Below are 25,096 nucleotides of genomic sequence, written 5' to 3' on the forward strand. Positions count from 1 at the left end.
AACACTCCTGGCCTGATTCATATTAGCCTGAGTTAGGTCTTGTGCTTGTTCTAGGACCAAAAGAAAGGAACATGCTGATTGGCTTTGGTCAGTAGTGCTTACCCCTAGACCTGAGTGTATGGTCAACATTATCCAAAACCATATGAGAGTTTGGGATGAGGTGGCTCAACAAAAGAATTTTGGGTTGCTTTTTGGTGTTGTTGTTAACCAGATGATTGACATAGATGCTGGATAGCAGGGTAGTTTATTATCTGCTATAATTCTAGCATGTATACTAGAACTTTTATCCTTGGTAACAGTAACTTTATCAGGTACTTATTCTGTATGTACCAGGTAGAATGAGTAAAAATCTTTGGGTAAAAAATAGGATTATGGTAACTTTTAGGCCTGAGTTATTCTAAAAGTTATGTTCCTGAGGAACCTTATTATAAAACTTTCTAAGTTTTTTGAAATTTGGTGTGATCTTTTTCCCTAATTTTAGATCCTCTTATCTTTAAGTACTCTATGTAGACGTCTTCAGTTCTTTGAACTTAGTAGTTCTCTCTTGTCTTTCTAATACCTGTTTTACTACATCATTTTATTTTTTAAACTTAAGCCTTCTAATTCAATACAAATCTAAAATCTTAGCTTTCTACTTCTGTAAAACAAGTTAGTATCCCAGTTAAATGCTGTTAAAATAAAAAATACAGATAGAGTTAGCTTGACAAAGTGGCCTGTTCTCTTGCATGTTCCTCGTAGCTCAGTCAGACTGTGCTCCTGGAGAGTGGCCGTATAAGATCTGATTACTTTCTGTGTTTGCCACGGCCAATTTCTCCTTGCTGTTGGGAAGCAAAAGGCAAATCATGTCTTTGCTAGCACATGTCATAAAATATGCGCTGTATTTAGCATCTGTAATTGTAACTAAGGCTAGTTTCTAATGTCAGATTGGGTATAGACTGGGAGAGAGTTTTAAATATTTTCAAGTAATGAAGTGGTTATAAAATAGTTCAGATTATAAGACTTACAAATGAAGAATGATCTTTTTTTTAATTGCTGTTTGCTCTGTTAGAAATAGAACCTTTTAGTTTTATAGGAAAAGGTATAATAACTTAAAAAATAATAAAAAACCATTGGTGGCAGAATAATGACAATCACTCTCTTTTTCTCATTTTTTCCCCACAGTGATCCTGGTGGAGGGATTGAAATGTCTGAGTTCATTCGAGAGGCCACACCCCCAGTTGGTTGCAGTTCAAGAAATTCTTATGCTGGCCTAGATCCAAGCAACCAGGTAGGAACCTGTGATTTTATTTTGTCTTTTTCCCTTCTCCTGATAGTGGTCTCAAGTAATTCTGTCTGTAATAGTCAGTTGGTGTTTGGGTTTATTGTGCTGATTAATAAGTTTTTGATTGTTTATTAATAATATCGTTCTTTAGTATTCTTATTTTTAACTGAATTTTCACATTAATTAAGTACATTTTTGCTGAGCACGCACGTCGTGCTCATGCCTAGGGTAGTTTTGATCATGACAGTTGTGGTGAATGCCCTTAGGAAAATTAGGTCCTTGCTTGCACTGTCTTACTAACTTTCACATTTTTGGTATTGGAGGGGGATAGATGTTGGGGGTTATTCCTAGCTTAAACATGGCAAAAAAAAAAAAAGATGTAATTTCTTCAAAATCTACACTTATCATGGTAGGCATCGAGTAATGTATAGAATTGTTGAAGCCATGTGTTGTACACCTAAAACTAATACAACGTATGTTAATTATACTTAAAACTTTCTCAAAATCGGTGCTGTTCAAGGTGTTAGTGATAGAGCTAGATGTAGAATACAGATCTGCTTTTGCCAATTTTACTGTCTTTCTGTTCTGTAACTTTTAACTTAAAATAGTAACTCTGAAAGTCTGCTCTCAAAACTTGGCTGACACCTGCTGTACTTTTGTTCTGTCCAACCCCAGCTGGGCCTTCAGGGCTGCATTTCTGTCTCGTTGAACATCTCCCACACGAATCAAAGTCCCACTTACGCCTGCTTGCCTTCTCAGTAGATGAGTCTGGTAGCTGGAGTAATGCTGTAGAAGCATAAGAAAGTAAACCTAGCGAGAAGCTTAGAGGTCTTGTCATAATCGAACTTTAGATAACTATGGGTTGTGGTGGGTTCTTCTGTCAGTCCTTTCATTATATAGAAGAGGAAAAAGCTGGTTTTTATCAGGGTCTAGACCTCACTTCTTGATTTTCACTGCAGTGTTTCTACTGTTCTGCACTGCTTATGGGTTGCAATCACTCTTCCTCCTTTCTACTCCAGAGACTTCCTTTTTTTTTTTTTTTCCTGGCCTAACTCTAACTTTTCTCATAACCATCCCTGTTTCTGAAGAGTTTCAGAGACCTTGTGGTATTGCCTCTTTCTCTTGCGGATGGAGCACTTATGTATGAATTTATTTAGCACTTTGTTTTTGGTGTGTGATCCTATGTGGCAGTGTGTAATCCTCTAAGGAGCAGGTTTTCCTCTTTCCTCTGTGGTCTAATAGACTGCCTAGTGCAGAGGTGACTTTCAGTGAATGGGTGCTAATTATCTTTATCTATACAGGTAATAGAACTTTAGAGGTAGAATCAGACCTGGCTTTTTATTTAACAAATGATTAAGTAGCAGACCTAGTTATCCTTAGTGTCCCACAGTATTACTGTTCCACATTGTTCAGCCCTACACTATTTCGGAACGGTATTAGGGAAAACACCATATTCTGTGAATCAAAATCTTGAATAGGGTCTTGTTCCTAATATATTTTGATAGAAGATTTGCCTCTGTTTGAATTGTGTTTCATGATCTAAACTTCAAGTGCATGAATTTTTGGTCGCAGTTTTAGTTGTGATTAAGTGTGGTGTAGAACAAATATGTCCTTAAATTTGTCTTCTTTCTATAACAAGCAGATGGGAAATGTTAGAATTAAAAAACAACAACAGTGGGGCGCCTGGGTGGCTCAGTTGGTTAAGTGTCAGACTCTTGGTTTCAGCTCAGGTCATGATCTCAGGGTTGTGAGAACGAGCCCTGAGCTCAGGATTCTCTCTGTCCCTTTTCCTCTGCCCCTCCCCCATGCTTGCGTGCGTTTTCTCTCTCTCTCTCAAAAATTAGTAAAATAAAAAAGAAGCATTATTGCAAAGGGCTGTGACATTTTAATTAGGTCCATACCTTTTAAGTTTCAGTTTTTACAATACCAGTTTAAAGAGAAGTATTACTATCCTTGATTCTCTTTCGGTTGGTCTTGCTTTCTCAGTCTCTCTATGAAATGAAATGGCTTACTCTTTAAATATGGCTGCATGTTTTATATGCTTAATTAACCCTGGCCTTTGTCCATACTGACATATGTTGGCAATGTCAGATTACCAAAGGAGTTAAGCCTATGTTTTTCCCACAGTCTTTTGGAGAGCCAAACTTTTTTTTTTTTTCCTTTTTTCCAGTAGGACAGTTGAAAGGGTGCAGCAGTGGCCAGCCATCTTCCGTAACTCTACCATGGCATCTGTCTTTTGGAACTTGCCCTACTTGTTTCAGGGAGGGACTCCCATTCTGAGTGTCATTAAAGCTCATCTGCACATAAATACACAGCATACCTAATTTGGTTTTCCTTAAAATACTAACTCTTGAATAAAAATGGGCAAATACTGGAAGTTACTATGCTACTTGGATTTTGGATTTTATTTTGCAGTAAAATGCTTGTTGACCTTTTTCTGTCTAGTTGCAGTGCCTTTTATGGCTAATTGAAAGCAGAAATTAGGAAAAATCAGGAGCATCAGGCTTAATAAATTGTTCAAAAGTGTTGCAAAACTAATTTTTTTTTTTTTTTGGCCGCATCAAAAGGTAGCAGTTCTAACCTGTTTGTATGTGCTTATTTTTACTCACTTTTTCACTGACATATAACTATTATATAGCATAGTATACACTTCTTAAGTGTACAGCACAGTGGGTTTTTACATATGTATACACCCCTTAATTGCCATCAAGATTGAGAAAGTTCCTCATGCCCCTTCAGACTCAATATTAACTTAATATTTTGAGCAAATTTTATCGTGTACTCCTATCAGTTGAATCAATGAAAGGAAAGATTGGGGGCTGCCTGGCTGGCTCAGTCAGGAGAATATGTGTAACTCTTGATCTCGGGGTTGGAAGTTTGAGCCCCAGTTGGATGTAGAGATTACTTAAAAAAAAAATGACATCTTTTTTTTTTTAAGATTTTATTTATTTATTTGACAGAGAGCACAAGTAGGCAGAGCAGTAGACAGAGGGAGAGGGAGAAGCAGGCTCCTCGCTGAGCAGAGAGCCCGATGTGGGGCTCAATCCCAGGACCCTGAGATCATGGCCTCAGCCAAAGGCAGACACCCAACCAACTGAGCCACCCAGGCACCCCCAAAAATGAAATCTTAAAAAAAAAAAGGAAAGATTTGGTAAAACACCAAGTATTATATGAATATTCTTAATTTTATTCTAAAATATTAAATTTGCTTGACTGCGTTCTTCTTAAATATCTTGAAAACAGGTATTAGAAAGTTACTAAGACTTGTGGATTTAGTAACTCTCATATTGTTATGTTTGATTTCCTTAATGTGTTTGTGGAATTTGTGGTATTTGTTTATATGATTTTTATGGTAGTATAATGAATGATGGCTAAGATTTTAGGGAATGTTACATCATCTGGAATATAAGCATTGAAATCTTGATAGGTTTTATTTTTCTGTTTATAGTTAGTGCTAAGCAGTCATTTTACGTGGATCCCTTAGTTTTTTATTGTTTTTAAATATGTTATAGCATTCTACAAAGAAGTACTTACTTTTTGTCTAGAACTCAGGAAAGTACATATTGATACACTAACAGTTTGACAGTAAGATTTAGGTTGCTCTTTGTAGCATATATTAATGTGTGGTCCCAAACCTTCCTTTTATATGCCCTGATAAGTCTGAATTTGTTTCAGATAGACTTAACACCCAGTTTTGCTTTTATTTATAATATGAACATGTCATGACACAATATAAAAAATGATAGTAATTGTATGACACGGATTGCTTGATGTTGGAGGCATCCTGCGGGCTCCGTCAGTCCCGAGCATGCAGAGGGATTCCGTGCTCTAGCGCGTCTGCATCGTACATACAGAATGTTCCGCAGCAAAAAGGTTCTGTGGCTCTCATACAACATGCCCAGTGGGTATCTTTTAATACAAGTGACTGATAGCATGTTTTGATAATATCGTTTTGCTTGATGATCTTGCTAGTCCATATTGATCATGACATAGCATTTAATTAGTTTTACTTCATGTCGTGTTTTCAGATTGGATCTGGTTCCTCTCGTCTTGGGACAGCAGCAACTATTAAAGGTAGACATTAAGTTGGAAGTTGCCTATGACTTTCCCTTTCATTTTTGATGTAATAAAGATAACTGAATACTATATATTCACACGTAATGAGAAATCATTCTTGAAATTATTTTGTAGATGCAGTTATGTATCTTATGTTAAAGGTTACTTGATTTAAATTGGGTTCTCCTTTCACCATCCAAATCTCACAAACACATTTGAACATTTGCATTACATTGCATGAATTGTAAGTTTTGATATATAAGAAACTTCCTTGCCTTGAAGGAAAATACTTTTCATGGGTTTGGTGAGGTTTGTGGAAAACTGAGTAATTTAATGTGAAACCTTTAAATTGGGCGCAAATAAGACAGTAAAAAAAGAAGGAAAGTGTTTTTCTATATGTCTTATATGTGCCTTTTACATGCATCTATTTAAGATAAATTTTTTTACCCTATACTTTTTTAGGGGAATTTTTATAATTTTCCCTGGGAAGGAAATTTATATTGTTTCAAGTTGTTATTACATAATTTCCATTTCTTTTTAAAAAGTGCTTCTTTTTTAAAGAAAGTTTTATTAGTTAACAGTGTGAAGCTTTCTGTAATTTGGTTTATAGTGCTGTGAGAATAAAGATGTGGTCTCATAGTCCATGATGCTTCCTATTAGTTCAGTGCATCATCCATTATTGTAACCCGTGGTATATAAAAACTGCTCTAGTAGACATTGTATACTAGTATAGTATATAGTAAATTAGTGTAGTTGATAGCCTTTCTTGTTATGCCACACTGTACAGCCTTTACTTTTAATATAATGTGTTCACATGTTTCTCTTAACTTTGTAGGGGATACAGACACCGCTAAGACTTCTGATGATATCAGTTTAAGTCTGGGCCAGAGCTCTAGTCTTTGTAAGGAAGGAAGTGAAGAACAAGGTAAGAACATTGTACTTCACACTGACGTTATATATTCTGGTGGCCAGGGTGAGTTTGTAGAATATGCTGCTCATATTTTGGCAGAAGTTTATAATAAATTAATATATTTTTAAGAAACATTAAAATAAAATTATTAACTAGGATAATAGTAAAACAGTGTTATAAGTACTTTTAGCTTTCTGGAATTCAATTACACATGGTCTGCTAAGTAGACATGGAGAGAAAAATTTTGTGAGCCTGTGCCTTGGAGTGAGTATGAGATGGGAGATAATCTGCTAGTCCGTAGTGGGTCAGAGCATCTTGCCTAGTTTAGTAACTTGGTATGTAAGACTGCTACTTTCCATCCAGTGTGACCTCTCAATGTCAATTGCTCCATATCTTACCCAACAGTATGTTTTAGTAGAGAACTAACTTGCTCTTGGACTTACAGAGAAACTGTGTTTGCTTCGAACACGGTGCCTCCTATAGCAGATTTTTAATAGAAATTTGGGCTTTAAATGTCTTTTCTTTCCCCTCCTTTTTCAATTCTATTATAAATGAGTGTTTTGGATTTAATGGAGTTGGTTGTTTTTTTTTTTTTAAGAATGCCACATTTTTATGTTTCATTTTTAATTTTCAAACATGAAAGGGTGGATATGTTATCCTGTTTTCAAATAGAGATTATCCCAATTTACATAATCAGTGAGACAGAAACCTGTTTCCCTATTTCTAACCTGTTGTTTTTATTAGCCTATATGTGGTTTTTGGAAGGCAGGCAGACTGATAAGTTTCATAATTAAGTACAGGAAATTTATTTATGAAGTTACAAATAGGTTTCTAAATTATGACATTTTCCTGTTTAATATTTTACCTAGGTCAGTTCTTACAAGCATGTTTTGTTCCTGGTACTTGGAATATAAGTTTATCGTGCTTATAACTGCTTTTTGGAATTGCAGTACCCATCATTTATTTGCTTTTGTGGACTACCCCTGCCAATATACCCCCCTAAAAAACTTCCAAACATACTGTATAATATAGAAACTATTTTCTTATAAAAGGTTAAGGTGAATTGATCAGTTTGAGAATTACAGTATCTTTTTCATATGTATCATTAGATATGTATCATTAGAATGTCTCAAAAATTAGGTAATGATCTTAGAGGGGCTAGTGCCACTGCATTTAAGGGCCTATTTCTTTATTTTATATCTGGAAAGTACCATGCATAAGCAAGAATTTTGTAGTCTGTCGGGTTGGGAATTATATGCACACAAACCTCCCCTACAGATACCTATTGACATAGATAGTGATGTCCAACACTCACTGAGCACACACTATTATTTAGGCTAGGGGTCAGCAGACTTTTTCTATAAATGGTCAGATAGCTTTGTAGGCCGTATGGTCTCTCTTGCAACTATTCAACTGCCATTGTAGAGTACAGGAGCCATAAACAGCATGTGAATGAGTGAGCATGGTTGTGTTACACTAAAATCTTATTCAAAAGCAGGCAGAGGGCCAGTTTGGCTCCATGGGTCTTAGTTTGTCAACCGCTGGTTTAGGTCTTCTTTTAAGCATTTTATAAGCATTCACACAGTTAATCTTCACTGTAAGCATTCGATGTTAATAATAGATTCTCACATTATAGATGAACATATCATGGCTTAGAAGTTATAAGAACCTTGCCCAAAGTCACATAGCTACAAAGTGACAGTTCTATAATTGAAATCTGGTTTTGAATCATGCTTTTAATTGCTATGCAGTTACACCACTTTTAAATATTTTATTTATTTATTTGTTTATTTGACAGAGAGAACACGGTGAGAGAGGGAACACAAGCAGTGGGCAGTGGGAGAGGGAGAAGCAGGCTTCCTGCCGAGCAGGGAGCCTGATGTGGGGCTCGATCCCAGGACCCTGGGATCATGACCTGAGCCGAAGGCAGATGCTTAATGATTGAGCCACCCAGGCGCCACTTTTAGATAGTTTTGTAACTTCTATCATTTTAATATAACATTTAACAGATATTATGTAGTACTCATTATGTGCTCTGAGCACCATTCTAAGTACTGGAAATAAATTAGTGAACAGACAGACAAAAAATTCTACCCTTATGTGGCTTCCATACTATGAGTATGGAATCATACTAGTATAAATCAAATAAATATGCAGTAGTAGGGACAGGTGATAGGGAATGGTGGGGGCTGGGGGGATTTAAGTTTAAATGGAGTGGACAAGGGAAGAAAGCCTTGCTGAAAGCAAAGACCTGAAGGAGGGGAAGGAGTGAGGTATCAGGATATTCAGGGGGAAGGGGCTCTCTAACAGCACTGGCAAAAGTCTTAAAGTAACAGCATGCCTGTCAGGTTTGAGAAATAGTGTGGTTGATGTGAAGGAAGTGAGGGGACAAATTGTATAGTCTTGTAAGCCATTTTAAAGATTGTGGTTTTGGGTGCCTGGGTGGCTCAGTTGGTTGGGCGTCTTCCTTTGGCTCAGGTCATGATCCTGGGGTCATGGGAGACTGCTTCTCCCTCTCCCTCTGGCCACCCCTCCTCTCCCTCTCACCCCCCCTCGTGCTCCCTCGCTCTCATGCACGTGCGCTCTCTCTCAAAAAATAAATAGAATCTTTTAAAAAAAACTAAAGATTGTGGTTTTAATTCCTAGTGAGGTGAGGAACTGCTAAAGGGTTTTGAGCAGAAAAGAGTGTCAGGATCTCAATTACAGTTTTACAGAACCACTGTGGTTCCTCTTTTGAGATTAAAAGGAGCAAAGGCTGAAGCAGGAAGCTCAGTTTGTAGATGATTGCAGTAATCCAGAACACAGATCAGAGCATTGACAAGTAGTCTGACTGTGCGTGTAGAAGATATTAATGAGAGGCGATGTTGATGTTGATGGATTTGGATATATTATGTGAGAGAAATAGTACTCATGGATGACTGAAAGGTTTTTGAGTTAAGTGATGGGGAGGATGGGAAGGAAGACTGAGAAGGAGCAGATTTAGGAGCCGGAAGAGCATGGATGAAGGTAAGATAGGGAGTTCAGTTTTGGGCATATCAGTATGAGATGCTGTTAGGTCTCTAAGTGGCAATAATTAGTGGATAATTAGGCAGGTCTGGATTTCAGGTAAGAAGTCTGGGCTGAGGTTTTAAATTTAGGAGTTTTCAGTGTATAAATACCAGAAAAATATAGTCATGTCAACTGTGGGTTGGGTTATCATGAAGTTCCTAAACTAACTGGGCAAGCCTGCATGGTTAGCCTAGCCTGGAGTTCAGATGTCCTGGCTGCCCTGATCCAAATTTGTTGGTCGTGGCTGTGATTTGGCACCACCTAGTGGCAAATGTTCATTCTGGCTTAATTATCAGTTGGGGCTCATCAGGTTCTCTAGCTAGTTTGGGTTTACATAAGGACAGCAACGTTTAGTTGGTTGGCAGTTAGTCATTAGTTGGACTCATTTTATCAGCGTGATTCAGCATGATTGAGAGTGACCTGAGGATGTGGGGACGTGGGCTCTTTTTCACTTTTAAGAAAGGATTATCTACAGTTGCCCTCTCCAGCCGCAGCCCTGTTTTCCCTACCCAAGATCGGTTCTTTAGCCTATTCCCATATGAGTGTGGGGGCTGGCAAGAAGATGGAGGAAGCTAGTTACAAGGATTCCTGAATTTTAGTTATCATGGGACCAGAATACTGGATGAGAGATGGAAATGAGGGCGTGTAGATGGAAAATGGAGAAGTTCCCAGGATTGAGCTTTGAGCCACTCCAGTTTAATAGGTGCAGGAGACTGAGTAGGAACAACTGGTGGGGTGCAGGAAGACTTAGAGTGTTGTATCCCAGTTTCTCAAGGAGAGTGCAGTGCTCAGCTTTGTTAAACATTGCTCATAGGCCAGGTGATAGGAGACTGAGACTTGCCACGGGATTAGCAGCGCAGAGGTTGTTGGTGACCTTGGTAAGCATATTCATGAGGGAGATCACAATACATATAGGAGAGAATTAGAGAAGGAGAGCTGAAAAGAGGGAATACAGACTGTTCTTGGTGAATTTGTGTAAAGGGGATCAGAGATGGAAGGTGAAAGCCAGCAGGGGAAGGGAGGATAAAGGAGAGTTTGGGATTTTATAAGAATGCGTAAGAGAACAGCTTGTTTTTTATAATTGATGGAGATGATCCAGAAGAGAGGAGGAAATGTGGTTTTTGTTTATGAAGTAACATGTGTTAATTTTAGAAAAAATAGTTAATATGAAGAAAATAATTCACACTTTTGGCACTGAAATAACTTAATGTTTTTTGGTACATCACTTTTTAAAATTATTTTTGTATTGTGATATAATTCATATACTATAATATTCACTCTTCCTTTTTTATAAGATTTTATTTATTTATTTGACAGAGAGAGAGAGGTAGTGAGAGAGAGAGCACAAGCACGGGGAGCTGCAGGCAGAGGGAGAGAGAGAGAAGCAGGCTTCCCACTGAGCAGGGAGCTCAATGCGGGACTTGATCCCAGGACCCTGGGATTGTGACCTGAGCCGAAGGCATCCGCTTAACCAACTGAGCCACCCAGGCGTCCCTGCAAATACACTCTTAATATTCTTTTTAACTCTTACAGATTGGAACTGTATTTTTATATAGTACCATCATTTTCACTTAAGTATTTTTTCTCATATTAATATGTAATCTTGGAAAACATTTTTAGTGCCTGTGTGATGTTTTAATGGACAATCTAATTTATTCAACCTTTTTTTATTGGACATTTTCATACTTTTTAGGTTTTGAATTTTATAATAACCTGAAATGAGCATTTTTTTGCTAAAACCTTATGTACATACCTGATTTTATCCTTTAGCAGCAACTTCTAGAAATAGATTACTGATCATGGGTGAGTATATTTTTGGAAGGCTTTTGGCCATATTGCTAGATTGCTGGTTACACCACTTTGCACCAGGATGAGCAGTATGTGAGCGTGCCTTTCTTATCCTAAATGCCACTAGTAGCAGTCATTGAAAAAAAGTTTACTTATGAAAAATAGTATCTCTTTGTGTTGATTTGAGCCTATCTTTGACTTATTGCTACCAGTAAGAAAGATGTCTAAGCAAGCATATTTACTTGAAAATTTCCTAAAACCACCTAAGGTTCTTCCTGATAAGATTTTATTTTTTTATGGTATAGTTAGCAACATTGAAAAAAGTACATGTATTAAAGTAAGTTTGGCTGTGTGTTTTTAAATGAAAAACTTATATTTCTGGTTTATTGATGTCTTAGAAGGGAATTGGTTTTGATTATTAGCATTTTAAAAAAAGTCTTGTATATTAGAATTAGTGATTTTCAGTTACTTGTTCAGTTAAGTCTTTTTTCTATAAAATTCATAACTTTGAAATGTGAATATCACACTATTTCTAATTAGAAATAGTTATAGATAATAGAGTTATAGATAATAGAGTTTTTATAAATAACTGTTAAATTTAATATTTATATAATTTAATATTACAAAAGAGTAAATATAGTGCTAACTTTTAAATTTTGGTATTTAGAGATCTAAGAACCCAAGTACAGTGGCAGCTGTTTTGGACAAATGATAAAGAACATGAATTTTACTTATGTTGAAGACTTTAAAACATAAGATAGAGCCTGATAGGTCATTTATTAATCAATTTATATGGTATATTCTAGAGGCTGTTTCTAAGTTTTTAATTATTTAAATCTAGTCTAGATTTAGATTTTTTTAAAAGTACATACACATTTCTAGTAATTCATTTTTATTTTATATTAATCTTAGGGGGAAAGGTACGCTTTTATTGAGATTCTCCTGGGGAGATCTGACTTAACTGCAGAATCTATCACTGTATTTTTACTATTGCAGTTATAACAAATAAAATAGTCATTTTTCTTTTTATTGAACTAACAGCAGATTCAGCCATCCCTGTCTGTCAAAAAGTATATAAAAAGTCAGCTGTTGTACAGTTCAGTTGCCAAGCTGTATTTCAAGATAAATTACAATGTAGATAGGTAGGTGGATTTATTTATATCTGTATACATAGTACATATGGTAATTCAAGTCACTAATCACTGCCCTAAGTGGAGGGGTAAAGGAATGGTCTTATAGATATACAGGGATAATGTATATTTTCATGAGGTAGTTTGTACTTGTTGCATGAATGATGAAAGAGAAAATGCAGTATTTTGCTCCACAACTATTTTAATCTTTTCGGTCATTGTGAACAGCAAGATCTTACAATCATTATATCATGTCTTCTTTGGGGATTGTTCAGCCTTTCAAATTTTTTTTTTCTGTTTCAAATTACTCTAGGGTTTTTTTTTTTTTATTTGTAAGATAATCGCATTAGTTTTTCAAAAAAGTTTTTGTATTGTGTTAGTGAAGTAAAACAATGATAGCTACTGTTAATCATGTCAGGCATTGTGCTAAGCAATGTATATGCTAAAGCACACTAACTCAGTTATTTCATGGTACTACTTAGTGATATTGAGATCCTATTTTATAGATAAGGAAACCAAGGCTTGCAAAGGTAACCCAGGGCTATGCAGTTAGTAAGCTAGAGACAGACTTCACATAAAAATCCAGGGCTGCTTTATGGAGAGCGGGGCTGGCTCAGTCGGTGGAGCATGCGACTCTTGATCTTGGGATTGTAAGTTCAAACCCCACGTTGGGTATAGAGATTACTTCAAATAAAATCTTTAAGAAAGAAAAAATCCAGGGCTGTTTTAAATATAATCCTATGTTGCCTCTTATTGTTGATAGTCTATGGAACCTTTTCTCTGGTCATTCGAGGATTTAGAAGTTCAGTTCATTCTGTCAATAGAATGCTTTCTTTGTGCAGCTGTGAAATAGAAACTCGCTCTTTGGAATGACTGGCCAACTTTTATTCAGTGAACTACTTGGGAAATTGTTTTTCCTTGATTTACCGTATGCTGTGAGTTCTTTCCATTGTTAACAGTAGAAAAGCAGATGATAGATTTGTGTTAACATTTCCAAATATGTGTTTGAAACAGATCTGGCAACTGATCGGAAGCTCTTCCGTCTAGTCTCCAATGATTCCTTCATCTCCATTCAGCCTTCCTTATCTTCCTGTGGACAGGACTTACCAAGGGACTTCAGTGACAAAGTGAGCTTGCCGAGTCACAGCCACCACCACCACATTGATCAGTCTCTGTCCAACGCCTGTGACACAGAAGTAGCTTCTCTTGTCCCTTTACATTCACACTCTTACAGGAAAGATCACCGGCCACGAGGTGTACCACGGACTTCTAGCTCTGCTGTGGCTTTTCCAGACACTTCACTGAATGACTTCCCTCTCTATCAGCAAAGACGGGGGTTAGATCCAGTTAGTGAGTTAGAATCTTCCAAGCCTCATTCCGGATCCAAAGAATCCTTGGTGGAAAATTCTTGTTTGTCCGGAGAATTTCAGCTTGTTGGTGAGCTGAAAAACAGTAGTTCTCAGCCACCTACAAAAAGTGGGAAGAGCAAACCTTTGAAAGCAGACAAAAGCATGGATAGCCTGAGGAGCCTGAGCACCCGGAGTAGTGGGTCGACAGAGAGCTATTGCAGTGGGACGGACCGGGACACCAACAGTACTGTCAGTAGCTACAAAAGTGAGCAGACCAGCTCAACTCACATAGAGAGCATCTTGTCCGAGCATGAGGAGTGTCCTAGAGTAGGAAAGAAAAGTGGCAGGAAGAAGGAGGGCTGTGCTGACCCAGAGGGCAAGAGCAGCTGTACCACTGACAAAAGGACTAGCAGTGAAAAGACTGCCTTGGAAGGAAGTACCAACAGTGGGGTTCAAGAGGCCAAGGATTCCAATACCTCCGATGATATGCACAATCAGAGAGATCTCACCACCTCTGCATCTGAAGAAGCCAATAAAAATCCCCATGCAAATGAATTTACGTCACAGGGGGACAGACCACTCGAGAAAACTGCCGAAAACAAAGAGGAGCAGAGTGATAAGTCCGTTCTTTCAGTGGACTCAAAAGTTGCTAAAGACAGTGGTGGAAAGCAAAAGGAAGGGGATGTACGACCTAAATCGTCTAGCTTGATCCACCGGACAGCCTCTGCCCATAAATCAGGCCGGAGACGGACAGGAAAAAAACGGGCCAGCAGTTTTGATTCAAGTCGGCATAGGGACTATGTTTCCTTTCGAGGTGTTGCTGGTACAAAGCCACATAGTGCTATATTCTGTCACGATGAGGACTCTAGCGACCAAAGTGACTTGAGCAGAGCATCAAGTGTTCAGTCCGCCCACCAGTTCAGCAGTGATAGCTCTTCTAGCACCACCTCTCATTCATGCCAGTCTCCTGAGGGCAGATACAGTGCCCTCAAGACCAAACATGTCCCTAAAGAAAGGGGCACTGACTCTGAGCATGCACACAAAGCCCATCTGGGTCCTGAAGGAACGGGCAAAAAGCGGACAGCACGTCGGACTTCCAGCACAAACAGTGCCAAGACTCGGGCCCGGGTGTTGAGCCTGGACAGTGGCACAGTAGCGTGTTTGAATGACTCCAATAGGCTGATGGCACCCGAAAGTATAAAACCCTTAACCACTTCCAAATCAGATCTTGAGGCCAAAGAGGGAGAGGTGCTAGATGAGCTATCTTTATTGGGCCGGGCTTCCCAGTTAGAGACAGTCACTCGGTCGAGGAATAGCTTGCCAAGCCAGGTTGCATTTCCTGAAGGCGAAGAGCAAGATGCAGGCAGTGGAGGTAAGTAAATTATAGGAAGAGATTTCCCCAAGAGTCACTGCAACTGTTGGTACTATTGACTAGAGTAGTACTTACTGAAATACGCTTTGTGTTACTATCCCTCCTTCCACTATGTTATTAAAATAAACTTTCTTCCACGTAGAAAGAGATGGTTGTCTCAGAAAAGGTTTTGGTGTGAACACTGAGAAAATATTTTTTCAGTTGTGTTATTTGAATACATCAATTCTTTCTTGGCCTTGGGTTTTTCTAAGTCAATTGCCATCTCCTAATGTTTTACTGGGAATAACAAAAATTGGTTCTCTTCTTTCTTTGTACAACAGTAGCGACAACAAAATGTAGACATTTATTAGGTCACAAACCATTTTTAGTCATCTCGCATACAGTGTGTACCACTGAGCCTTCAGAATTAGATGACTCAATCAGTTATATAAGATTTTTCCAAATAGTACTTTATCTCTTGCTATGTACTTTGAAAGCTTGTGCCTCTTTTTTATCTGTCTCTTTGGTTTTATTTCTTGCTTACTCAAGTATCAGGCATTAACATATTTTTTCTTTTAGCTTCACACTTAAAGTTTATTAAATTGATGTTTGTAGTTTACATTGGCATTTAGTATCCATCCGTGGATACATGATGCTCCCTATGATAATAGTGATGGTGTTTTGGTTAAAGTAATAGCTTATTTAATTGAGGTTTATGGGAAATGGTGCAAAATTCAGTGGCTGATTTTATATTGTCAGTGTGTTTTGGCCATTTTATTTATTTCAGAATTGTTTCTTTCTGTTTCCTCCTACCCAGAATAGTGAGTTCATTCTGTTGTGGTTATTATGGAATCTGGTTCTTGAGTAGGCTCAGAAGAATTCTGACGTCTTCTGTTGCTGGTTTCCTAGCTTTCTTATCCTCCACCCCCATTCCCTGTATTCAAGCTTATGTCTTGTAAACATTCTCTTGTTTCCTTTGGTATCGTTTCTAATAAAGATTAATTTCTAACGGGAATGTAAAAAAATGATCTTTAGTACCTAAAGAAGAACACATTGTATCAAACTTAAATATTGAGAACTAATTATATCTGAAGTGATTATAACCATTTGGTGACAATGTAGTAATTACATTCCCTTGAATCTTTGATGTGGCTATCATTCTGTTTTTTATAAAAAGTCTTGAAATGCTTTTAGTGATTTCTCACACAAATCATACCAGAAATGTTCACGACATGTAAGAAACCGTTGGGTTTTAAAATATAGTTTAATTTTTCAAGGTGTCATTAAAATAAATTGTAAGAATTAACATGCTATGGTAGAAAAATACTGCTGTTCTAAATACTATGGAAATTTAAATACTAAAAAAATATGGACAAGAGCTATAGTAAGTCCTTATGTCTTTGTATTTAAAATGTCATTTCCTTTCCACAGGGAATATGAGGTGTTCTGATTTTTAGGAAGAGTTACATGGAAGGTTTTATTTGCTTCTTGGTGCAGATCTTTGACTAACACAAGCTCTTATTTTTCCAGATTCCAGGTTTTGTCTTCTTTTGTTTGTGTTCTTATTTTTAAAAAGCAAACAATTCATTGAATGTTAATAAGAAACAGATAATGAACTAAAAATTTCCACATACTTCGATGGAATAAACATGATAGTCTGTGGACTGGTAAAAAAAATTTTTTTTGCCAAAGGAAGAACATTGTAGGGGCTGTTTTTATTTGAGTTTCATTGTGTTTAGAATGAAATAAGAGTAAAACTAAACTGCTTAAATATGTGGAGGATTTATATTTAGTTGGTTTTTATCACATTTTATTAGGGTTTTGTTTGGACTTTTTGGAAGATTGGAGGTAGTGAGGGGGTATTAAAAATGATATAAAATGTCAAATAATTGGTAAAGATTTGTGTATATTAGCATTAATTGCTACAGTCCTTTCTGGCACTTCAGGAGATATTTTTCTGGGCTATCTGTTCTTACATAGCATACTCTTAAAATGTGTCAACAAAACAGGGTACTGTTTCACCATTCATATGGCCATACATAAACCATAAATAGATTTTATTCTAATGAACTTGGAGGTGTTGATGAGTTCTCCAGTGATTTTGTTCTATTTTTAAGCTGAATGGTATTGGCAGTGTGGAAGGATGAAATCCAGAAAATGTAGTCTAAAGTACTAAAATCAAATACTCTAAAACAGGAGGTGATCTAACATGATGACATGAACTCGGACACCCTTGCCCGTATTTATGGGCTCCGCTGTAGGAAAGCTGCTTATCTTCTTGAAGCCTCAGCCTTCTCATCTCACAGGGTTGCTGTGAGGATGGAAGGAATTTCCAGATGTAAAATGCCTGGCACGTAGGAAATGCTTAATAGTGGTAATATTTCTATTATACAGACCAGTGTCTTACGCTACTCAGGTGTATCCTGTCCTTAAAGTGGAAGAAAATAATTAAATTTAGAAATATATTAGATATTTCTAATCAGGCCGTTGTGAAACTCGACAGTAGTAAAAATACGAATGTTGGTATTCCAAATTTCTTACATAATACCAACAGAAAAACATTAACGTCTAATTGAGTAATATGGATTTTAATCTTATTTTGGCAACAATATGCCCTATAACTTACCTTTTGATACTCAGTCACAAGTGATTGTTTTCATAGGACTTCTCACCAATAATCAAGTACTTCAGTTAAAATTGGATTTCATCAGTTTTCCTGTTTAGTTAGGAAAAAAGTTTTAGATGTAAACTAAGGCATTTTCTGTTGTTGATCTCTTTTGCATTTAACTTTTATAATTATAAAGCATGTCTTTAATACTTGATGGCTAATATTTAAAGGAAAAAATACAGATAAGTTCTATATGGTAGAAAAATATCATGTTTTGTAGCCTACACTACTTTTAAAAAACCATTTTCTTTTGCATCCCTTAATTTACTGCATGTTTCAACAAATTATAAAGAACAACCAGAATGGAAAGGTTTATATTTGGTCTATTCTTTGTAATTTTTTTCTGAATTTCTTAACCTCTGTTTTTCTGTTTGAGAAAATTATTTTAAATGTAATGTTTGGGTCCCTATTCTGTAAGCATGTCATAGGATTCTATTATTATTTTTGTGTGGGGAACCAAAGATAATCTTTTGTTAAGGGAATATTACTTTATTCAAAGAAAAACCAAATCTCAAATTTATGAGGGCTTGTGCCATGTGTGTAAATTGAAGGTCAGTTATTTGAACGCAGATATCATTGAACCTTAGAAAGACCACTGAATAGACAAGAACATGAGAATTAAAGCTTTTGTACTTTCCTAAATAGAGGGACTCTAAATTCTAATACATTAATTTTCTGATCCCTCAGTCCACATGGCAAGTTAGAAGCAGCAAATGAGTAGAAGGGGATTGGTGCTTGGAAAGGCTGAAGTAATGACAGCAGCAGAAATGTGTTGTTAATATGAAAGGAGAAGCTGGACTGACCACACAAACAGGGTGGGTCATTAAATGCAGGGGCAAATTGTCTTTTTAATTTCATAATGTTCAAAGGACATTGTGGGATCATAACTGAATGCTGTATTGTAGTACAATGCAGTAATAAGTGTATATGCAACTGACCCTGATTCAGGGAAAGGGTTATATTAATCTATATGGAGAAGAAAGCTTAGTCATGTAAAACAGAGGATGCTCATTCAGTGTAGTAAACAGATTGGGATGCTTCATTTACTTGGAAATATTACCTTCTTTTAAAATGGTATGAAGAAAAGGTTTTTTTTTTTTAAGATTTTATTTATTTATTTGACAGAGAGAGATAGCGAGAGCAGGAACACAAGCAGTGGGCAGTGGGAGAGGGAGAAGCAGGCCTCCCACGGAGCAGGGAGCCCAATGCGGGGCTCGATCCCAGGATCCTGGGATCATGACCTGAGCTGAAGGCAGACGCTCAATCACTGAGCCACCTAGGCGTCCCAAGAAAAGGTATTTTATTGATGAGACGAATGAGGGTTAGTGTATAGAATTCCCCAATGCAGCTCATGCCTGATTAAGTGTAGTAGGAGCAGATGTTACAGTATTTTTCTTTCTAGTAGCAGAAAAGTTCTGGATAAGGAATCAAACAGTTACATTTTAATCCCATCTCTAATTACTAACTGGATACTCTAGGCAAGTCAGTAAATCTGTGCCTCAGTTTCCTCAGTTGAAAAACAGGAATAATAACTGTCTAGGTCTGTGTCACCGTAACTGTCAGACTCTTGTGAGCTTAGACTTGTAAAAGTGCTCTGTAAATGGTAGGTTTATTATGAAAACTAAGACACTGATGCCTTTCAGTCATTTGTTAAGGAAATTTCCCTCTTCAAATAGATGTCACTTCAAATATATATTCTTCACTAATGACCCCTTCTTAGGTGCATCTCTGAAAATGTATGCAAAATAGTTTCTGAGTACAGTTTTCTGGGAGAGGGTCTATATCTTTCATCCCGTTTACAAAGGATTAAAAAACATTAGGAGTCACCTCTGAAGGTAAGTGATCCTGAAACTGTGGCTTTTAGGAACTGTTGTTTGTGTGTCATGACTCCAGAATATGGTTTGATTTCTTGAACGCATTTTTTCTACCCACCTATATTTGTTGGTTGCCTGGGATTGTGGAAGAAATCAATAGGACGTGCACATCTCTCTGACTCAGCTAATCCTTTGTCGTTGGTTGCTGTTGTTTGTTGGCTCGCTTGTCAAAAAGTAAAGTAGTCCTTTAAAATGTGTTCGCAGTTTGAAATTGTTTTAATTCAGAATGAATGCTTTGAGGTTGTGCAGTAGATTCTCAGTGTTCTTTAGCCTCCCAGAAAATGACACTGATGAATATTTGTTTTTATTTTAGAACAAAATCTTGGCATGCTGGTGTTAGCATCATCCTTGGCTGACATGGAAAGTAAGAAGGGGAAAAGATGTTTAGATCAAATGGGTTTCATGCCTAGACTTAAACTATTTTTTTGAAAAATTTTTTTTGTAAAATCATTTGAATGTGTATTTCTTCATGTAGTAACTTTATATTCTTAAGTAAAATAGTTTTACCTTAAAGAATATTTCAGTGTATTTCAGGATGTCTGCGTATATACTTTATTTTTCCGAGATGTATATATACTTGTTTGTATTTTTGTCCCTCTTTAAATTCTCGTTTCCTTTTCTTCGATCTCCTGTTGAGTTCGTAGGTGTTCAGACTGGTTTGATCCCTGTCTAGCTGAATTCCTGGGACCAGACAAAATTTAGGTCTCCTATTCGTCCACCATCTTCCTCCTCCCCCTGAAGTCTCATTTCCTAATACTATTTTGCTTCTAATCTGTTTGAGGTACCCAAATCTAACTTTTTATTTTCACACTTGTCCCAAATTTACTTTTTCCTATAATAAACACTCCCCACTGAAAATAACACCTTTCTTCAGTAGTTTTGTCTAAATTTGTATTCATTTAATAGCAACTCAGCTATCACAAGAGGCCAGACACGACTCTATATACAGTAGCTAGACAGAACGTACTACATTTGAACCCTTGCACTAAGCAGTCAGCTATATGATTGACATGTTTTCAAGTGGTGTCTTTTTCTGTACATACTTATGCTTACAACTTTCCAGTGTTTGAGATAGAATATGGATAACCCTCACCTCCTACCTCCCCACATTTTGCTCTTTTGTACCTCCCCGCCATCCTGAAAGTACTTGTTGCCTTTAATACTTTTCCTGTTTTCATTCACAGGGTAAAACAAACTGATAGTCTATTGTTTCAGTATCCCCAATATAAAAATAAATAGTTGCACTAAAACAATTCAATACAGAATTTAGAGAATTGTCCTTAACTCATTTAGGTAAATGGGAAGTAACTCCTGAAATGGGAGGTATGTATTGTGGATTTGGTTTTTTATTTGATCTTTAGGAATAGATCAGATCACACACCTGTCTAAAAGATCTTAGGATCTCTGTGCCTTGTGCATGAATAGCCCTTGGGCCCCCAGTAAATGTTTAAACTTAATCGAATGATTATTTTACTTCCTCAAAAGTAAAGAGCTAAATGATCCAAGGTTCTCTCTTAAACTTGTTGTGCTTGTAATTCAGTTTCTTCACGTTTTCTAACACAAAGAAATGATTTGTGATTTTAAAAATATACGTTAAAAGATTCGCAATTGTCTAAATATATGTCCTTGAAAGTCTTTTTAAAGCTGTCTTGTTATTTATGGTTTTTTAATCAGTTAAATAAATGTTTGTGGTTTTTTTTTTCTCCTTTACCTACACATGTTTTAAATTTAGTTGTACCCAGAGTGTTAAATTTTCACTATTTGTAGTTCATGCTCTTATTATTCTAGTTAATTTCATTATTTTGCCAGGAGGTACTGGGTTTTAAGCAATGTCAAAATGTCAACTTCAGAACCAAGTTTTAAAGTGTTTTATCCCTCCTGCCTGGTTCCCTAGTTTGAAGTTTTTTGTGTGTGCTTTGTTTTCTTTCTCTTATAAATTTAAAGGATTCAAAAAGAGTTTGTTAAATTGGGTTGTAGAAGTGAATTTTCATCAAGTGGCTTTAACTTATGTGACTGTGCTTACAGCAAATTATTTTAAGCTTTAAAGACACTTTTCTTATAGGAAATTATTTTTATGAATATGCTTTGAGCAAATTATTTTAAGCTGTAAAGACACTTTTCTTTCCTTGGCACTAGGAGAACTGGACCCCTTCTGGATCCTATTCTAAATAGAGATGTTCGGTATAAGTAGTACATTCCTCAGGGGGCATGGTTTAGTCTTATTTGTTGTGACCATAAACTATGGCATAGTGTTTTCAGTTGAATGTGTGATCCTAGCTGCTGTTAAAGTAGTTACTATAGTAAACATTGAAAATTCTTTTAGCATTTGATATTTATACCCTGAATATTACAAGGACAACATAGGCAATAATCATAACTCCATCTTAATACATTGTTCAATAGATGTCTGAACTTTCCAAAGTTTCCAAAACTATTTGGTTAAGAGAGTAAGTAGTATTATGTAGTTCTTTTGCAGATGGCAAAATATAAACGGTGTGATAATAGCAAAAAAAAAAAAGAGAGAAAATTGTTCTGTGAAGAAGCCAAGGAATGTTTTGAGTATAAATGGACACTGTAGTTTGTGTTTTCATCTTAGTATTATGGAATAACTGGCTTTTACTTAAAATTCACACCATTAAGTCTTCAGTAGAAGGAAGATCGTAAAGAAAAGGGTTTCCTATTTCCCTTCTTTTATTCATAGGATTCAATGATTATAAGTATGAAATCCTTCAGAGTAATTTTAGTACATTTCATGGATTAAATTATTCTTCATAAATTATATTTTAGATAAAGAATAAAGTTATCTAAACTAGGTATCTAAAACTAGAGAGAATGTGTATAAGTTCCTTAATGAAGTTAATGGACCTATAAATTGAGCAGTAGTTTGTTACACTAGAATAGAAATATTCAGTATAAGGTCACAAAATGTCTTGAGTTTTGAAAGAGTAATTTTAAATTCCATAACCTGAGTTATCCTTGCTGTTGTCTAAGAGCCATTAATAGGAATACCAGTCACTCATCTTAAGTTTGCATGTCTTCCTGCAAGTAGCTTGTGTGCTTTGTTTTATCCTTTATTCAATGACTGCCCTGCTAGTATGTTTTCTCCTTTGTGACGGTGCTGGTTGCAGTTTCCTTTTATTGAGGTCACAGTTGTCAAGAGTAGGCTAAGCACACAATATGCTTTGTAGATTGTGGTGACAGGAAGGCGTCCTTGAATTTCTAGATCAGCACTGTCCAATACAACTTTCTGTGATGTTGGAAATATTCTCTATTTGTATTGCCCCAATAATGGTAGCCACTAGGCAGGTACTTAGCACTTGCATGTGGTTCATGAATCTGATAAACTGAATTTTTAATTTAATTTAATTTTAATTAATTTAAGTTTAAATAGCCACATATGGCTAGTGGCTACCATGTTGGACAGCACAGTTCTAGATGACCAGGTTTAATGATCATTTGTTCTCACAGGTCATATATAATTTTTGCATGTGTGAGCTCTCACAAGTAACCTTTTTCACATTTAAAGGAATTTTCATTATATCTCAGTAAAACTGGAGAGAAAAAAAAAGAAAAGGAAAGAAATACTAGCTCACGGGGTCAAGTCTGATTTGGAGCCAAAGCCCCAAAGCCTAATTTTTAGTTGCCTAACTTTAGAATGTCACTGTAGTGTGTGAGCTGAAAAATAAAATATGTAAGTAAGTGTCCTGTAATTTGTGACTTCTACTTCTTACTGGCAGAAGCTTGCCGAATGGGTGCAATAACTGTGCTTGTCATTCCTGCAGTAAAAGAAAACAGTGCCTACACAGAAACACTATGCCTTCTGGAGGTAGTGTGTACATTCCTAATCATAATAGATTCATTACATAAAGAATGTTCACTGGTGCGGTCTGGGGAAGGGATAAAAAATGTAAATATTAAAAAGCATACTTTATTAAAATCAATATTCACATTGGTGGAAATGTATATTGCTAAGCAGAATAATGATTTGAGAATTAGTAACTATACTTTTAAAATGTCCAGAAAGTTTGCAACAGAGAACTGAAATCTGAATACAACATTCTTGGATTTGTAATCCTTTTTATACTGAATAGAAAAAAAGTGTTTGGAAAGAATGCTGTTGTACTAAGTTGTTTTGTCTTTATTCATATTTGGTATGAAAATACCCTTTGTCATAGTCAAGATCATTCCTAGAATATTTAGATCACAATATTTAGATCACTAGGAAACAATTGTTTTAAATTCAGATAATAAGAATCATTTTGCATTTTGTTTTAGAAACTGAAATCAGTCAATTAGAATGGTTTTATAAAATTTTACATAATTCTAATAAGCCATTGTTGTGATTTTGTCATTGTTGTGTATTTGGTTTTAGTTTGTACTTTATTGCTTTTGGATTAAGCTATGGGTTTCTGTACTTGTCATCTTGCTGATACTTGCTTCCTAATGTTGAGGGGACCTGTGCTGGGCATAGAGTTGACTACAGTTTGATGGGAGCAGACTACCTTACTGTTAAGATATATCCGTGCTGTCTTGAATTAAACATTTAAAAAGCTGCCAAAGTTGTGGCACAGGGCAGTGTGGGATAAACGACTGCCTTACTCCTCAGCTTCAAACATGAAGTATTATTATTGCTTGCTTGTACTGTCCTCTTGAGAGTGAGAAAGTAATGCCCCATTCCTGTTAGTTGGAACTAACAAATACTGTATATCTGGGTTGACTTAAAGGGGGGGAATATAGGGTTATGGGACTAAACTGAGGCTTTTAGAAAAAGATTTAAAGCAACAGAGATATTAAAATAGGGAATTGAGATTGAAGAGCAGATAGTGAGGCCAGATACAGTAAGAGCATTTTTAAAGAAACAATTCTCTTTAAACAAATGACACGTACGTTTTGTGTTTTCCTTTATACGATAGATGAGCAGCATCTGTGTGGAAACTGTTTGGCTCAACTAGACAAGTTCCCTTTGCCTTTGAGGGTGGGAGGTCAGGGGAGAGGCAGGCTCCGCTGCTGTTCCCGTCTGTGGCCTAGGCTCCGATTTGACCTGAGTCTGTCTTGATGCAGCGGCACAGGCCTGCGAGGAGACAGTGGCATTCCGCCGTGAACGCAGCACGTTTAGGCGCCAGGCAGTGCGGCGCCGGCACAATGCAGGGAGTAACCCTACCCCTCCCGCATTGCTCATCGGATCACCCCTAAGGTACGGTATTTTAAAATCCCACCAAGCGTAGCATGCATGTAACACACCTTCTGACCAAGCGTTCAGATAGCTCGTTCTCTCCCCTCCGGTTTCTCTCCTGTAGCTGTAAGTTCTTGGAGCTTTCTCTGCATGTCACCATGAGCCTGTGCATTATGCATGCCTGATGTTGCGCTGTTCCAGCAAAATGATCAGATTGGTTTAGCCGATTTTAAATAGCAAAATGACTTTAGAGGCCTTAAGTCAGCTTTTCATTTTTTTTCCTACTCCAAATTAATATTAATGCAGCATCTTTTCCCCAGCATCTTCACAATTTAATAGGAATAAATATGGATTGAGCAGTGAGCTTGTTGAGGAACACAGATAACTGGCCTCAGCTTGATAAGCCAGCTTGATTATTTTATTTCACTAAAATATGTATTTTGTATTGCTTAAAAATTCGTGTCCTTTATTTCATAATCACTAGGACC

General features: G+C 36.7%; 1 protein-coding gene across 3 annotated transcripts in view; it reads left to right on the forward strand.

Moving 5' to 3' along the window:
* PCNX1 (pecanex 1) overlaps window positions 1-25,096 on the forward strand; it is a 166,278-nt gene that overhangs the window by 44,254 nt on the left and 96,928 nt on the right. Inside the window, exons 3-8 of one of the 3 annotated variants that reach the window (XM_036107274.2) lie at window positions 1,162-1,267; window positions 5,290-5,335; window positions 6,153-6,242; window positions 13,208-14,914; window positions 19,749-19,799; window positions 24,497-24,629. In XM_036107274.2, the coding sequence (XP_035963167.2) occupies window positions 1,162-1,267; window positions 5,290-5,335; window positions 6,153-6,242; window positions 13,208-14,914; window positions 19,749-19,799; window positions 24,497-24,629 (2,133 nt within the window). The remainder of the gene's footprint in view (window positions 1-1,161; window positions 1,268-5,289; window positions 5,336-6,152; window positions 6,243-13,207; window positions 14,915-19,748; window positions 19,800-24,496; window positions 24,630-25,096) is intronic. The other 2 variants (XM_036107276.2, XM_036107280.2) reach the window with 2 other exon arrangements.

Source organism: Halichoerus grypus, chromosome 8 (genome assembly GCF_964656455.1).
Source record: "Halichoerus grypus chromosome 8, mHalGry1.hap1.1, whole genome shotgun sequence".
NCBI lineage: Eukaryota > Metazoa > Chordata > Mammalia > Carnivora > Phocidae > Halichoerus > Halichoerus grypus.